Source organism: Oncorhynchus mykiss, chromosome 19 (assembly GCF_057628025.1).
Source record: "Oncorhynchus mykiss isolate SJ-2025 chromosome 19, ASM5762802v1, whole genome shotgun sequence".
Classification (NCBI taxonomy): domain Eukaryota; kingdom Metazoa; phylum Chordata; class Actinopteri; order Salmoniformes; family Salmonidae; genus Oncorhynchus; species Oncorhynchus mykiss.
The window spans coordinates 65,912,345-65,928,400 of record NC_143040.1 but is presented as its reverse complement, the minus strand read 5'-3'; the positions used below and the strand labels follow the sequence as shown (position 1 = coordinate 65,928,400).

Sequence of the window (16,056 nt, the reverse complement as noted above, 5' to 3'; positions counted from 1 at the left end):
TTAGCTAATGTGGGCAGTGTTGCCAACTTAGCGACTTTGTCGCTATATTTAGCGAGTATTCAGACCCCTCTAGCGAGACTTTTTCAAAAAAGCGACTAGCGACAAATCTAGCGACTTTTTCTGGTGTTATTGGAGACTGACGTGAAAGCACGTATCGTTCTTACTCTTCTCAACGAGCAGCGGGTGCTGCCGTGGGCCCCACACCGTCCCAAAGCACTCACATGCGGCCCAGTCCTCTCGCAGCAGTCAGAGGAGATGTTCACCCCTCCGCGTCCAGACTGAAAATGAATCGCGCATGCGCGAAGCCGCCGGAACTGATTTCCGCCCTGGTTTACATTCAGTGCGGGATGTAAATGTATAAAACTAAACTAAAAATATAAAGTAAATAATCCAATAAAAAAAACTAACTCCGCCAGTGTCTCTTTCGGGTCACTTTTGCCGGTCCCAAGCCCGGATCAAGGAGGAGGGTTGGAATTGTGACATTATACAACCCAAAATCGACAGAAGAAAGTTCATTTGTAGTTCTGAACATTTTTTGTGTGTTTTTTACTCACTTTTTGTCTCAATTCAAGGGGCTTTATTGACATGGGAAACACATGTTAACATTGCCAAAGCAAGTGAGGTAGATAATATACAAAAGTACACTTCAGATTTGACCATTCAACAAGTCACATGGCCAGTAATCCTATTTGTATCTGACTTCAAACCACCAGGAAGGCAGCTTAAAATATCCTATTCCATGTGCTATTTGACTGTTCAGACTGCAGGAAAAAATACGTTTTGAATTGGATGTGCAAAACAAATGGATTTGAAGTGAACGAGGCTTTACAGAATGGAACCCAGTTTGAGTCTTTGCGGGTCAAAAAAATACACGCGTCAAATAACACTATTTCACACGTTAAATGAGAGTTTAATTTGAAAACGTCAAATAGGGTTGCCAACTGTCCCGTATTAGCCGGGATGGCTCTTATATTGGGCTAAATTGGTTTGTCCCATACGGGACCTCCCTTGTCCCGTATATTCATCAAATCACAGTAAACACGCCAATTCCTGCAAAGTAATTTCTGTTGTTGTTCTCTCGGTTTGGCATATCAACGAAATATGGATAAACATGCAACAAAACCTCTCCTTCACTGATCTGGAGCAGGTGTTTTCCCTCAAAATGACAGAGACAGTCAGTATGGACCAACTCTATGAAGGGTTTTGTGCTTGCTGGGAGTAAATGCAGGAAGCTATACAGGATACCACCAAATCCACCAGTGAGAAGAACTAACAGACGGGTACTACATGTCAAGATACATTTTCAGTTTGTCAAAACATTTTATGATACATATTGCTTTTTTGTATTTCCACTTTTACTGATCATTTCAAAATAATGGTTCAATTCTATCTGTAACAATGTGAAGAGGGGTTTGTTCTCCACCCACTTCATTTCATGGATAAAGAAACTTCCATGAAATGGAATATGAAAATGTATATATATGTGGTTCTGGTCAGGACAGGGCTGTGGTTCTGGTAAGGAGATGCTGTGGTTCTTCTCTCCCTGGTGAGGTCTTCACTGAGTTGTAAACTCTTGGAACAATGACCTGTTTGGATATGAAACATTACAACATTTAAATGGTTGTCATTTAAAACTATTGTCTAGTATAATGCATAGATGAATGAATGAATGACAGAGCAGGTACCTCTTCTAGTGGACTTTGTTCTTTAGGGATTTTCTGTCTTCTGGTATGTTTGATGTATCCAACACCAAGTAACACAGCAACTAGGAGTAATATACCAGTAACACAGCCCACAATGGTGCCAACTGGTAACACTGAGGCTTTCACATTACCACTACCTGAGTTCACACACACACACACACACACACACACACAGATTAAGAACAGTGTTCATACAATGATAGTTTCAGGCAGAATTATTCCAATCTTAACTAGAGAAGAATCACAATAATGATGTCAAAACTTTGACCTAACTTGAATTCATATGATATTATTAGTAGGTTATTAAAAAGTGATAGAGGTACACAGTGAAGGTGGAGGCTAAATGGTACTTACAGTCCTCCATGGGTTGAGAGATGGTCTGTGTGCTGACGTGGTTGCTGCTGGTGCATTGGATCCTTCCAGTCAATACGGAGATGGTCATGTTACCACCGGTTAGTGACGGAGACTGTTGTGACAGTGTACACTGACCGCTGTCACAGACAGACAACATCCAGCCATCTTTAACTGAACAGTTCACTGTGACATCACAGAGTCCCACACTTGTGTTGAGAGATGTGACATCCATGACTGGTTTGGGAACATGATCTATAAGAGACAGTTTTTAGAACCAAAGAAGAGACAGATAATTATTAGTCCCACATTCATTATTGAACCTGATCAGACACATTAAATGTACAGCAAATGACCAGAACTGAAGCCTTAGAAAACTCACCCTCCACTAACAGTCTATATGTAGTAGTTGATTGTTTCCAATGTTTCCTGTAGTTTACCATGTAAATTCCACTGTCAGTTTCCATTAGATTCTTAATACACAGAGAATGGTTATCATTGTTATAGTCCACCTTATCCTTGTATTTAGGAGAGATCTCTTTGTCTCCAAATATTACATCACTGTCCTTCCTCCATTGAAGTCCTTTGATCATCTCAGGAGGTTCTGGAACAACCAGACATATTGAACCCCCCTTCAACCCATGCTGGTCCACTGAAGGTTCTGCCCTGATTCCTAATGAGAGAGGACCAAGATCACATTTAGCATTTCACTGACTGTCATTAATGTACATATTAAATCAGTAAATCATTTGCTGCCTATAAAAAAAACTTTTCCAATTACCCATTTTATGTGCACAAAGTTAACATTCTACAGTTTAATTCCAATATCAAAAGAGATGTCTCCACACAATATAATGAATAGGTTACCTATGGTGATGCATAGCCATAAAATGAGAAGAAACCCCAGAATATTCATATTCCTTTTGAAAATGAGAGATAAAGTTTCACAGCGCAGTCCCTGAATAATGCTGCTTAATATATATCACTGCGACTTCAAACCACCTCTTCAGAATCAGGCCTGAACTATACTTACTGTTGATTGGTTCTCGGCCAAAGTAGGTGGTTTCAGGAGAGGCAAGTAGCCTTGTGGGTTACAGCGTTGGGCCGGTAAACGACATCAAATCCCCGGGCTGACAAGGTAAACATCTGTCGTTCTGCCCCTGAACAAGGCAGTTGTCGCTGTGTAAGTTAACGTTAGACCTTAATGTTAAGGCTAAATTGGGAACCGATCTCTCTTATCTGATTATGTTTACATCTGTGCTAGTAATACACGCATATGAAATGTGGTTATAGTATATTCATGTTTAGCTAATGTGGGCAGTGTTGCCAACTTAGCGACTTTGTCGCTATATTTAGCGAGTATTCAGACCCCTCTAGCGAGACTTTTTCAAAAAAGCGACTAGCGACAAATCTAGCGACTTTTTCTGGTGTTATTGGAGACTGACGTGAAAGCACGTATCGTTCTTACTCTTCTCAACGAGCAGCGGGTGCTGCCGTGGGCCCCACACCGTCCCAAAGCACTCACATGCGGCCCAGTCCTCTCGCAGCAGTCAGAGGAGATGGTCACCCCTCCGCGTCCAGACTGAAAATGAATCGCGCATGCGCGAAGCCGCCGGAACTGATTTCCGCCCTGGTTTACATTCAGTGCGGGATGTAAATGTATAAAACTAAACTAAAAATATAAAGTAAATAATCCAATAAAAAAAACTAACTCCGCCAGTGTCTCTTTCGGGTCACTTTTGCCGGTCCCAAGCCCGGATCAAGGAGGAGGGTTGGAATTGTGACATTATACAACCCAAAATCGACAGAAGAAAGTTCATTTGTAGTTCTGAACATTTTTTGTGTTTTTTACTCACTTTTTGTCTCAATTCAAGGGGCTTTATTGACATGGGAAACACATGTTAACATTGCCAAAGCAAGTGAGGTAGATAATATACAAAAGTACACTTCAGATTTGACCATTCAACAAGTCACATGGCCAGTAATCCTATTTGTATCTGACTTCAAACCACCAGGAAGGCAGCTTAAAATATCCTATTCCATGTGCTATTTGACTGTTCAGACTGCAGGAAAAAATATGTTTTGAATTGGATGTGCAAAACAAATGGATTTGAAGTGAACGAGGCTTTACAGAATGGAACCCAGTTTGAGTCTTTGCGGGTCAAAAAAATACACGCGTCAAATAACACTATTTCACACGTTAAATGAGAGTTTAATTTGAAAACGTCAAATAGGGTTGCCAACTGTCCCGTATTAGCCGGGATGGCTCTTATATTGGGCTAAATTGGTTTGTCCCATACGGGACCTCCCTTGTCCCGTATATTCATCAAATCACAGTAAACACGCCAATTCCTGCAAAGTAATTTCTGTTGTTGTTCTCTCGGTTTGGCATATCAACGAAATATGGATAAACATGCAACAAAACCTCTCCTTCACTGATCTGGAGCAGGTGTTTTCCCTCAAAATGACAGAGACAGTCAGTATGGACCAACTCTATGAAGGGTTTTGTGCTTGCTGGGAGTAAATGCAGGAAGCTATACAGGATACCACCAAATCCACCAGTGAGAAGAACTAACAGACGGGTACTACATGTCAAGATACATTTTCAGTTTGTCAAAACATTTTATGATACATATTGCTTTTTTGTATTTCCACTTTTACTGATCATTTCAAAATAATGGTTCAATTCTATCTGTAACAATGTGAAGAGGGGTTTGTTCTCCACCCACTTCATTTCATGGATAAAGAAACTTCCATGAAATGGAATATAAAAATGTATATATTTGTGGTTCTGGACAGGAGAGTGATGTGGTTCTGGACAGGAGAGTGCTGTGGTTCTGGTCAGGACAGGGCTGTGGTTCTGGTAAGGAGAGGGCTGTGGTTCTGGACAGGAGAGGGCTGTGGTTCTGGACAGGAGAGGGCTGTGGTTCTGGTCAGGAGAGTGCTGTGGTTCTGACCAGGAGAGTGCTGTGGTTCTGACCAGGAGAGTGCTGTGGTTCTGGCCAGGAGAGTGCTGTGGTTCTGACCAGGAGAGTGCTGTGGTTCTGGTCAGGACAGGGCTGTGGTTCTGGTAAGGAGATGCTGTGGTTCTTCTCTCCCTGGTGAGGTCTTCACTGAGTTGTAAACTCTTGGAACAATGACCTGTTTGGATATGAAACATTACAACATTTAAATGGTTGTCATTTAAAACTATTGTCTAGTATAATGCATAGATGAATGAATGAATGACAGAGCAGGTACCTCTTCTAGTGGACTTTGTTCTTTAGGGATTTTCTGTCTTCTGGTATGTTTGATGTATCCAACACCAAGTAACACAGCAACTAGGAGTAATATACCAGTAACACAGCCCACAATGGTGCCAACTGGTAACACTGAGGCTTTCACATTACCACTACCTGAGTTCACACACACACACACACACACACACACACAGATTAAGAACAGTGTTCATACAATGATAGTTTCAGGCAGAATTATTCCAATCTTAACTAGAGAAGAATCACAATAATGATGTCAAAACTTTGACCTAACTTGAATTCATATGATATTATTAGTAGGTTATTAAAAAGTGATAGAGGTACACAGTGAAGGTGGAGGCTAAATGGTACTTACAGTCCTCCATGGGTTGAGAGATGGTCTGTGTGCTGACGTGGTTGCTGCTGGTGCATTGGATCCTTCCAGTCAATACGGAGATGGTCATGTTACCACCGGTTAGTGACGGAGACTGTTGTGACAGTGTACACTGACCGCTGTCACAGACAGACAACATCCAGCCATCTTTAACTGAACAGTTCACTGTGACATCACAGAGTCCCACACTTGTGTTGAGAGATGTGACATCCATGACTGGTTTGGGAACATGATCTATAAGAGACAGTTTTTAGAACCAAAGAAGAGACAGATAATTATTAGTCCCACATTCATTATTGAACCTGATCAGACACATTAAATGTACAGCAAATGACCAGAACTGAAGCCTTAGAAAACTCACCCTCCACTAACAGTCTATATGTAGTAGTTGATTGTTTCCAATGTTTCCTGTAGTTTACCATGTAAATTCCACTGTCAGTTTCCATTAGATTCTTAATACACAGAGAATGGTTATCATTGTTATAGTCCACCTTATCCTTGTATTTAGGAGAGATCTCTTTGTCTCCAAATATTACATCACTGTCCTTCCTCCATTGAAGTCCTTTGATCATCTCAGGAGGTTCTGGAACAACCAGACATATTGAACCCCCCTTCAACCCATGCTGGTCCACTGAAGGTTCTGCCCTGATTCCTAATGAGAGAGGACCAAGATCACATTTAGCATTTCACTGACTGTCATTAATGTACATATTAAATCAGTAAATAATTTGCTGCCTATAAAAAAAACTTTTCCAATTACCCATTTTATGTGCACAAAGTTAACATTCTACAGTTTAATTCCAATATCAAAAGAGATGTCTCCACACAATATAATGAATAGGTTACCTATGGTGATGCATAGCCATAAAATGAGAAGAAACCCCAGAATATTCATATTCCTTTTGAAAATGAGAGATAAAGTTTCACAGCGCAGTCCCTGAATAATGCTGCTTAATATATATCACTGCGACTTCAAACCACCTCTTCAGAATCAGGCCTGAACTATACTTACTGTTGATTGGTTCTCGGCCAAAGTAGGTGGTTTCAGGAGAGGCAAGTAGCCTTGTGGGTTACAGCGTTGGGCCGGTAAACGACATCAAATCCCCGGGCTGACAAGGTAAACATCTGTCGTTCTGCCCCTGAACAAGGCAGTTGTCGCTGTGTAAGTTAACGTTAGACCTTAATGTTAAGGCTAAATTGGGAACCGATCTCTCTTATCTGATTATGTTTACATCTGTGCTAGTAATACACGCATATGAAATGTGGTTATAGTATATTCATGTTTAGCTGATGTGGGCAGTGTTGCCAACTTAGCGACTTTGTCGCTATATTTAGCGAGTATTCAGACCCCTCTAGCGAGACTTTTTCAAAAAAGCGACTAGCGACAAATCTAGCGACTTTTTCTGGTGTTATTGGAGACTGACGTGAAAGCACGTATCGTTCTTACTCTTCTCAACGAGCAGCGGGTGCTGCCGTGGGCCCCACGCCGTCCCAAAGCACTCACATGCGGCCCAGTCCTCTCGCAGCAGTCAGAGGAGATGTTCACCCCTCCGCGTCCAGACTGAAAATGAATCGCGCATGCGCGAAGCCGCCGGAACTGATTTCCGCCCTGGTTTACATTCAGTGCGGGATGTAAATGTATAAAACTAAACTAAAAATATAAAGTAAAAAATCCAATAAAAAAAACTAACTCCGCCAGTGTCTCTTTCGGGTCACTTTTGCCGGTCCCAAGCCCGGATCAAGGAGGAGGGTTGGAATTGTGACATTATACAACCCAAAATCGACAGAAGAAAGTTCATTTGTAGTTCTGAACATTTTTTGTGTGTTTTTTACTCACTTTTTGTCTCAATTCAAGGGGCTTTATTGACATGGGAAACACATGTTAACATTGCCAAAGCAAGTGAGGTAGATAATATACAAAAGTACACTTCAGATTTGACCATTCAACAAGTCACATGGCCAGTAATCCTATTTGTATCTGACTTCAAACCACCAGGAAGGCAGCTTAAAATATCCTATTCCATGTGCTATTTGACTGTTCAGACTGCAGGAAAAAATACGTTTTGAATTGGATGTGCAAAACAAATGGATTTGAAGTGAACGAGGCTTTACAGAATGGAACCCAGTTTGAGTCTTTGCGGGTCAAAAAAATACACGCGTCAAATAACACTATTTCACACGTTAAATGAGAGTTTAATTTGAAAACGTCAAATAGGGTTGCCAACTGTCCCGTATTAGCCGGGATGGCTCTTATATTGGGCTAAATTGGTTTGTCCCATACGGGACCTCCCTTGTCCCGTATATTCATCAAATCACAGTAAACACGCCAATTCCTGCAAAGTAATTTCTGTTGTTGTTCTCTCGGTTTGGCATATCAACGAAATATGGATAAACATGCAACAAAACCTCTCCTTCACTGATCTGGAGCAGGTGTTTTCCCTCAAAATGACAGAGACAGTCAGTATGGACCAACTCTATGAAGGGTTTTGTGCTTGCTGGGAGTAAATGCAGGAAGCTATACAGGATACCACCAAATCCACCAGTGAGAAGAACTAACAGACGGGTACTACATGTCAAGATACATTTTCAGTTTGTCAAAACATTTTATGATACATATTGCTTTTTTGTATTTCCACTTTTACTGATCATTTCAAAATAATGGTTCAATTCTATCTGTAACAATGTGAAGAGGGGTTTGTTCTCCACCCACTTCATTTCATGGATAAAGAAACTTCCATGAAATGGAATATAAAAATGTATATATATGTGGTTCTGGACAGGAGAGTGATGTGGTTCTGGTCAGGACAGGGCTGTGGTTCTGGTAAGGAGATGCTGTGGTTCTTCTCTCCCTGGTGAGGTCTTCACTGAGTTGTAAACTCTTGGAACAATGACCTGTTTGGATATGAAACATTACAACATTTAAATGGTTGTCATTTAAAACTATTGTCTAGTATAATGCATAGATGAATGAATGAATGACAGAGCAGGTACCTCTTCTAGTGGACTTTGTTCTTTAGGGATTTTCTGTCTTCTGGTATGTTTGATGTATCCAACACCAAGTAACACAGCAACTAGGAGTAATATACCAGTAACACAGCCCACAATGGTGCCAACTGGTAACACTGAGGCTTTCACATTACCACTACCTGAGTTCACACACACACACACACACACACACACACACAGATTAAGAACAGTGTTCATACAATGATAGTTTCAGGCAGAATTATTCCAATCTTAACTAGAGAAGAATCACAATAATGATGTCAAAACTTTGACCTAACTTGAATTCATATGTTATTAAAAAGTGATAGAGGTACACAGTGAAGGTGGAGGCTAAATGGTACTTACAGTCCTCCATGGGTTGAGAGATGGTCTGTGTGCTGACGTGGTTGCTGCTGGTGCATTGGATCCTTCCAGTCAATACGGAGATGGTCATGTTACCACCGGTTAGTGACGGAGACTGTTGTGACAGTGTACACTGACCGCTGTCACAGACAGACAACATCCAGCCATCTTTAACTGAACAGTTCACTGTGACATCACAGAGTCCCACACTTGTGTTGAGAGATGTGACATCCATGACTGGTTTGGGAACATGATCTATAAGAGACAGTTTTTAGAACCAAAGAAGAGACAGATAATTATTAGTCCCACATTCATTATTGAACCTGATCAGACACATTAAATGTACAGCAAATGACCAGAACTGAAGCCTTAGAAAACTCACCCTCCACTAACAGTCTATATGTAGTAGTTGATTGTTTCCAATGTTTCCTGTAGTTTACCATGTAAATTCCACTGTCAGTTTCCATTAGATTCTTAATACACAGAGAATGGTTATCATTGTTATAGTCCACCTTATCCTTGTATTTAGGAGAGATCTCTTTGTCTCCAAATATTACATCACTGTCCTTCCTCCATTGAAGTCCTTTGATCATCTCAGGAGGTTCTGGAACAACCAGACATATTGAACCCCCCTTCAACCCATGCTGGTCCACTGAAGGTTCTGCCCTGATTCCTAATGAGAGAGGACCAAGATCACATTTAGCATTTCACTGACTGTCATTAATGTACATATTAAATCAGTAAATAATTTGCTGCCTATAAAAAAAACTTTTCCAATTACCCATTTTATGTGCACAAAGTTAACATTCTACAGTTTAATTCCAATATCAAAAGAGATGTCTCCACACAATATAATGAATAGGTTACCTATGGTGATGCATAGCCATAAAATGAGAAGAAACCCCAGAATATTCATATTCCTTTTGAAAATGAGAGATAAAGTTTCACAGCGCAGTCCCTGAATAATGCTGCTTAATATATATCACTGCGACTTCAAACCACCTCTTCAGAATCAGGCCTGAACTATACTTACTGTTGATTGGTTCTCGGCCAAAGTAGGTGGTTTCAGGAGAGGCAAGTAGCCTTGTGGGTTACAGCGTTGGGCCGGTAAACGACATCAAATCCCCGGGCTGACAAGGTAAACATCTGTCGTTCTGCCCCTGAACAAGGCAGTTGTCGCTGTGTAAGTTAACGTTAGACCTTAATGTTAAGGCTAAATTGGGAACCGATCTCTCTTATCTGATTATGTTTACATCTGTGCTAGTAATACACGCATATGAAATGTGGTTATAGTATATTCATGTTTAGCTGATGTGGGCAGTGTTGCCAACTTAGCGACTTTGTCGCTATATTTAGCGAGTATTCAGACCCCTCTAGCGAGACTTTTTCAAAAAAGCGACTAGCGACAAATCTAGCGACTTTTTCTGGTGTTATTGGAGACTGACGTGAAAGCACGTATCGTTCTTACTCTTCTCAACGAGCAGCGGGTGCTGCCGTGGGCCCCACGCCGTCCCAAAGCACTCACATGCGGCCCAGTCCTCTCGCAGCAGTCAGAGGAGATGTTCACCCCTCCGCGTCCAGACTGAAAATGAATCGCGCATGCGCGAAGCCGCCGGAACTGATTTCCGCCCTGGTTTACATTCAGTGCGGGATGTAAATGTATAAAACTAAACTAAAAATATAAAGTAAATAATCCAATAAAAAAAACTAACTCCGCCAGTGTCTCTTTCGGGTCACTTTTGCCGGTCCCAAGCCCGGATCAAGGAGGAGGGTTGGAATTGTGACATTATACAACCCAAAATCGACAGAAGAAAGTTCATTTGTAGTTCTGAACATTTTTTGTGTGTTTTTTACTCACTTTTTGTCTCAATTCAAGGGGCTTTATTGACATGGGAAACACATGTTAACATTGCCAAAGCAAGTGAGGTAGATAATATACAAAAGTACACTTCAGATTTGACCATTCAACAAGTCACATGGCCAGTAATCCTATTTGTATCTGACTTCAAACCACCAGGAAGGCAGCTTAAAATATCCTATTCCATGTGCTATTTGACTGTTCAGACTGCAGGAAAAAATACGTTTTGAATTGGATGTGCAAAACAAATGGATTTGAAGTGAACGAGGCTTTACAGAATGGAACCCAGTTTGAGTCTTTGCGGGTCAAAAAAATACACGCGTCAAATAACACTATTTCACACGTTAAATGAGAGTTTAATTTGAAAACGTCAAATAGGGTTGCCAACTGTCCCGTATTAGCCGGGATGGCTCTTATATTGGGCTAAATTGGTTTGTCCCATACGGGACCTCCCTTGTCCCGTATATTCATCAAACCACAGTAAACACGCCAATTCCTGCAAAGTAATTTCTGTTGTTGTTCTCTCGGTTTGGCATATCAACGAAATATGGATAAACATGCAACAAAACCTCTCCTTCACTGATCTGGAGCAGGTGTTTTCCCTCAAAATGACAGAGACAGTCAGTATGGACCAACTCTATGAAGGGTTTTGTGCTTGCTGGGAGTAAATGCAGGAAGCTATACAGGATACCACCAAATCCACCAGTGAGAAGAACTAACAGACGGGTACTACATGTCAAGATACATTTTCAGTTTGTCAAAACATTTTATGATACATATTGCTTTTTTGTATTTCCACTTTTACTGATCATTTCAAAATAATGGTTCAATTCTATCTGTAACAATGTGAAGAGGGGTTTGTTCTCCACCCACTTCATTTCATGGATAAAGAAACTTCCATGAAATGGAATATGAAAATGTATATATATGTGGTTCTGGACAGGAGAGTGATGTGGTTCTGGACAGGAGAGTGATGTGGTTCTGGTCAGGACAGGGCTGTGGTTCTGGTAAGGAGATGCTGTGGTTCTTCTCTCCCTGGTGAGGTCTTCACTGAGTTGTAAACTCTTGGAACAATGACCTGTTTGGATATGAAACATTACAACATTTAAATGGTTGTCATTTAAAACTATTGTCTAGTATAATGCATAGATGAATGAATGAATGACAGAGCAGGTACCTCTTCTAGTGGACTTTGTTCTTTAGGGATTTTCTGTCTTCTGGTATGTTTGATGTATCCAACACCAAGTAACACAGCAACTAGGAGTAATATACCAGTAACACAGCCCACAATGGTGCCAACTGGTAACACTGAGGCTTTCACATTACCACTACCTGAGTTCACACACACACACACACACACACAGATTAAGAACAGTGTTCATACAATGATAGTTTCAGGCAGAATTATTCCAATCTTAACTAGAGAAGAATCACAATAATGATGTCAAAACTTTGACCTAACTTGAATTCATATGTTATTAAAAAGTGATAGAGGTACACAGTGAAGGTGGAGGCTAAATGGTACTTACAGTCCTCCATGGGTTGAGAGATGGTCTGTGTGCTGACGTGGCTGCTGCTGGTGCATTGGATCCTTCCAGTCAATACGGAGATGGTCATGTTACCACCGGTTAGTGACGGAGACTGTTGTGACAGTGTACACTGACCGCTGTCACAGACAGACAACATCCAGCCATCTTTAACTGAACAGTTCACTGTGACATCACAGAGTCCCACACTTGTGTTGAGAGATGTGACATCCATGACTGGTTTGGGAACATGATCTATAAGAGACAGTTTTTAGAACCAAAGAAGAGACAGATAATTATTAGTCCCACATTCATTATTGAACCTGATCAGACACATTAAATGTACAGCAAATGACCAGAACTGAAGCCTTAGAAAACTCACCCTCCACTAACAGTCTATATGTAGTAGTTGATTGTTTCCAATGTTTCCTGTAGTTTACCATGTAAATTCCACTGTCAGTTTCCATTAGATTCTTAATACACAGAGAATGGTTATCATTGTTATAGTCCACCTTATCCTTGTATTTAGGAGAGATCTCTTTGTCTCCAAATATTACATCACTGTCCTTCCTCCATTGAAGTCCTTTGATCATCTCAGGAGGTTCTGGAACAACCAGACATATTGAACCCCCCTTCAACCCATGCTGGTCCACTGAAGGTTCTGCCCTGATTCCTAATGAGAGAGGACCAAGATCACATTTAGCATTTCACTGACTGTCATTAATGTACATATTAAATCAGTAAATCATTTGCTGCCTATAAAAAAAACTTTTCCAATTACCCATTTTATGTGCACAAAGTTAACATTCTACAGTTTAATTCCAATGTCAAAAGATATGTCTCCACACAATATAATGAATAGGTTACCTATGGTGATGCATAGCCATAAAATGAGAAGAAACCCCAGAATATTCATATTCCTTTTGAAAATGAGAGATAAAGTTTCACAGCGCAGTCCCTGAATAATGCTGCTTAATATATATCACTGCGACTTCAAACCACCTCTTCAGAATCAGGCCTGAACTATACTTACTGTTGATTGGTTCTCGGCCAAAGTAGGTGGTTTCAGGAGAGGCAAGTAGCCTTGTGGGTTACAGCGTTGGGCCGGTAAACGACATCAAATCCCCGGGCTGACAAGGTAAACATCTGTCGTTCTGCCCCTGAACAAGGCAGTTGTCGCTGTGTAAGTTAACGTTAGACCTTAATGTTAAGGCTAAATTGGGAACCGATCTCTCTTATCTGATTATGTTTACATCTGTGCTAGTAATACACGCATATGAAATGTGGTTATAGTATATTCATGTTTAGCTAATGTGGGCAGTGTTGCCAACTTAGCGACTTTGTCGCTATATTTAGCGAGTATTCAGACCCCTCTAGCGAGACTTTTTCAAAAAAGCGACTAGCGACAAATCTAGCGACTTTTTCTGGTGTTATTGGAGACTGACGTGAAAGCACGTATCGTTCTTACTCTTCTCAACGAGCAGCGGGTGCTGCCGTGGGCCCCACACCGTCCCAAAGCACTCACATGCGGCCCAGTCCTCTCGCAGCAGTCAGAGGAGATGTTCACCCCTCCGCGTCCAGACTGAAAATGAATCGCGCATGCGCGAAGCCGCCGGAACTGATTTCCGCCCTGGTTTACATTCAGTGCGGGATGTAAATGTATAAAACTAAACTAAAAATATAAAGTAAATAATCCAATAAAAAAAACTAACTCCGCCAGTGTCTCTTTCGGGTCACTTTTGCCGGTCCCAAGCCCGGATCAAGGAGGAGGGTTGGAATTGTGACATTATACAACCCAAAATCGACAGAAGAAAGTTCATTTGTAGTTCTGAACATTTTTTGTGTGTTTTTTACTCACTTTTTGTCTCAATTCAAGGGGCTTTATTGACATGGGAAACACATGTTAACATTGCCAAAGCAAGTGAGGTAGATAATATACAAAAGTACACTTCAGATTTGACCATTCAACAAGTCACATGGCCAGTAATCCTATTTGTATCTGACTTCAAACCACCAGGAAGGCAGCTTAAAATATCCTATTCCATGTGCTATTTGACAGTTCAGACTGCAGGAAAAAATACGTTTTGAATTGGATGTGCAAAACAAATGGATTTGAAGTGAACGAGGCTTTACAGAATGGAACCCAGTTTGAGTCTTTGCGGGTCAAAAAAATACACGCGTCAAATAACACTATTTCACACGTTAAATGAGAGTTTAATTTGAAAACGTCAAATAGGGTTGCCAACTGTCCCGTATTAGCCGGGATGGCTCTTATATTGGGCTAAATTGGTTTGTCCCATACGGGACCTCCCTTGTCCCGTATATTCATCAAATCACAGTAAACACGCCAATTCCTGCAAAGTAATTTCTGTTGTTCTCTCGGTTTGGCATATCAACGAAATATGGATAAACATGCAACAAAACCTCTCCTTCACTGATCTGGAGCAGGTGTTTTCCCTCAAAATGACAGAGACAGTCAGTATGGACCAACTCTATGAAGGGTTTTGTGCTTGCTGGGAGTAAATGCAGGAAGCTATACAGGATACCACCAAATCCACCAGTGAGAAGAACTAACAGACGGGTACTACATGTCAAGATACATTTTCAGTTTGTCAAAACATTTTATGATACATATTGCTTTTTTGTATTTCCACTTTTACTGATCATTTCAAAATAATGGTTCAATTCTATCTGTAACAATGTGAAGAGGGGTTTGTTCTCCACCCACTTCATTTCATGGATAAAGAAACTTCCATGAAATGGAATATGAAAATGTATATATACACAGTGCCTTGCGAAAGTATTCGGCCCCCTTGAACTTTGCGACCTTTTGCCACATTTCAGGCTTCAAACATAAAGATATAAAACTGTATTTTTGTGTGAAGAATCAACAACAAGTGGGACACAATCATGAAGTGGAACGACATTTATTGGATATTTCAAACTTTTTTAACAAATCAAAAACTGATAAATTGGGCGGGCAAAATTATTCAGCCCCCTTAAGTTAATACTTTGTAGCGCCACCTTTTGCTGCGATTACAGCTGTAAGTCGCTTGGGGTATGTCTCTATCAGTTTTGCACATCGAGAGACTGACATTTTTTCCCATTCCTCCTTGCAAAACAGCTCGAGCTCAGTGAGGTTGGATGGAGAGCATTTGTGAACAGCAGAAAGCAGGCCCAAACCATGATGCTGCCACCACCATGTTTGACAGTGGAGATGGTGCGTTCAGGGTGATGAGCTGTGTTGCTTTTACGCCAAACATAACGTTTTGCATTGTTGCCAATAAGTTCCATTTTGGTTTTATCTGACCAGAGCACCTTCTTTCACATGTTTGGTGTGTCTCCCAGGTGGCTTGTGGCAAACTTTAAACTACACTTTTTATGGATATCTTTAAGAAATGGCTTTCTTCTTGCCACTCTTCCATAAAGGCCAGATTTGTGCAATATACGACTGATTGTTGTCCTATGGACAGAGTCTCCCACCTCAGCTGTAGATCTCTGCAGTTCATCCAGAGTGATCATGGGCCTCTTGGCTGCATCTCTGATCAGTCTTCTCCTTATATGAGCTGAAAGTTTAGAGGGACGGCCAGGTCTTGGTAGTGGTCTGATACTCCTTCCATTTCAATATTATCGCTTGCAC

At 41.0% G+C, this 16,056-nt stretch overlaps 3 protein-coding genes and 1 long non-coding RNA gene across 5 annotated transcripts; all 4 read right to left on the bottom strand.

Annotated features, from left to right (window-relative positions):
• Nucleotides 1-889: 889 nt before the first annotated feature.
• LOC149975269 (uncharacterized) lies at nucleotides 890-2,839 on the bottom strand. Its single transcript, XM_090209713.1, has 5 exons — nucleotides 2,836-2,839; nucleotides 2,437-2,727; nucleotides 2,058-2,309; nucleotides 1,686-1,840; nucleotides 890-1,586 (listed from the first exon to the last, which is right to left on the bottom strand). Exons 1-5 carry the CDS (start codon nucleotides 2,837-2,839, stop codon nucleotides 1,494-1,496), a joined length of 795 nt encoding a protein of 264 aa, XP_090065839.1. The 3' UTR covers nucleotides 890-1,493.
• A 1,406-nt stretch (nucleotides 2,840-4,245) lies between these two features.
• Nucleotides 4,246-8,399, bottom strand: LOC149975268 (uncharacterized). The gene is made up of 6 exons (XM_090209712.1): nucleotides 8,395-8,399; nucleotides 6,697-6,746; nucleotides 6,046-6,336; nucleotides 5,667-5,918; nucleotides 5,295-5,449; nucleotides 4,246-5,195 (listed from the first exon to the last, which is right to left on the bottom strand). The coding sequence occupies exons 1-6, from the start codon at nucleotides 8,397-8,399 to the stop codon at nucleotides 5,103-5,105; spliced, it is 846 nt and encodes a 281-aa protein (XP_090065838.1). The 3' UTR covers nucleotides 4,246-5,102.
• LOC149975267 (uncharacterized) lies at nucleotides 7,522-10,308 on the bottom strand. Its single transcript, XM_090209711.1, has 6 exons — nucleotides 10,286-10,308; nucleotides 10,066-10,115; nucleotides 9,415-9,705; nucleotides 9,036-9,287; nucleotides 8,676-8,830; nucleotides 7,522-8,576 (listed from the first exon to the last, which is right to left on the bottom strand). The coding sequence occupies exons 1-6, from the start codon at nucleotides 10,306-10,308 to the stop codon at nucleotides 8,484-8,486; spliced, it is 864 nt and encodes a 287-aa protein (XP_090065837.1). The 3' UTR covers nucleotides 7,522-8,483.
• Nucleotides 10,309-11,225: 917 nt separating this feature from the next.
• On the bottom strand, nucleotides 11,226-14,011 carry LOC110517953 (uncharacterized). Of its 2 annotated transcripts, none has more exons than XR_016489044.1 (6): nucleotides 13,885-14,011; nucleotides 13,450-13,576; nucleotides 12,799-13,089; nucleotides 12,420-12,671; nucleotides 12,068-12,222; nucleotides 11,226-11,968 (listed from the first exon to the last, which is right to left on the bottom strand). It is a non-coding gene; the product is annotated as an uncharacterized LOC110517953 (long non-coding RNA). The 2 variants fall into 2 exon arrangements; XR_016489045.1 differs by having other exon boundaries at nucleotides 13,450-13,595; nucleotides 13,885-14,006.
• Between the last annotated feature and the right edge of the window lie 2,045 nt (nucleotides 14,012-16,056).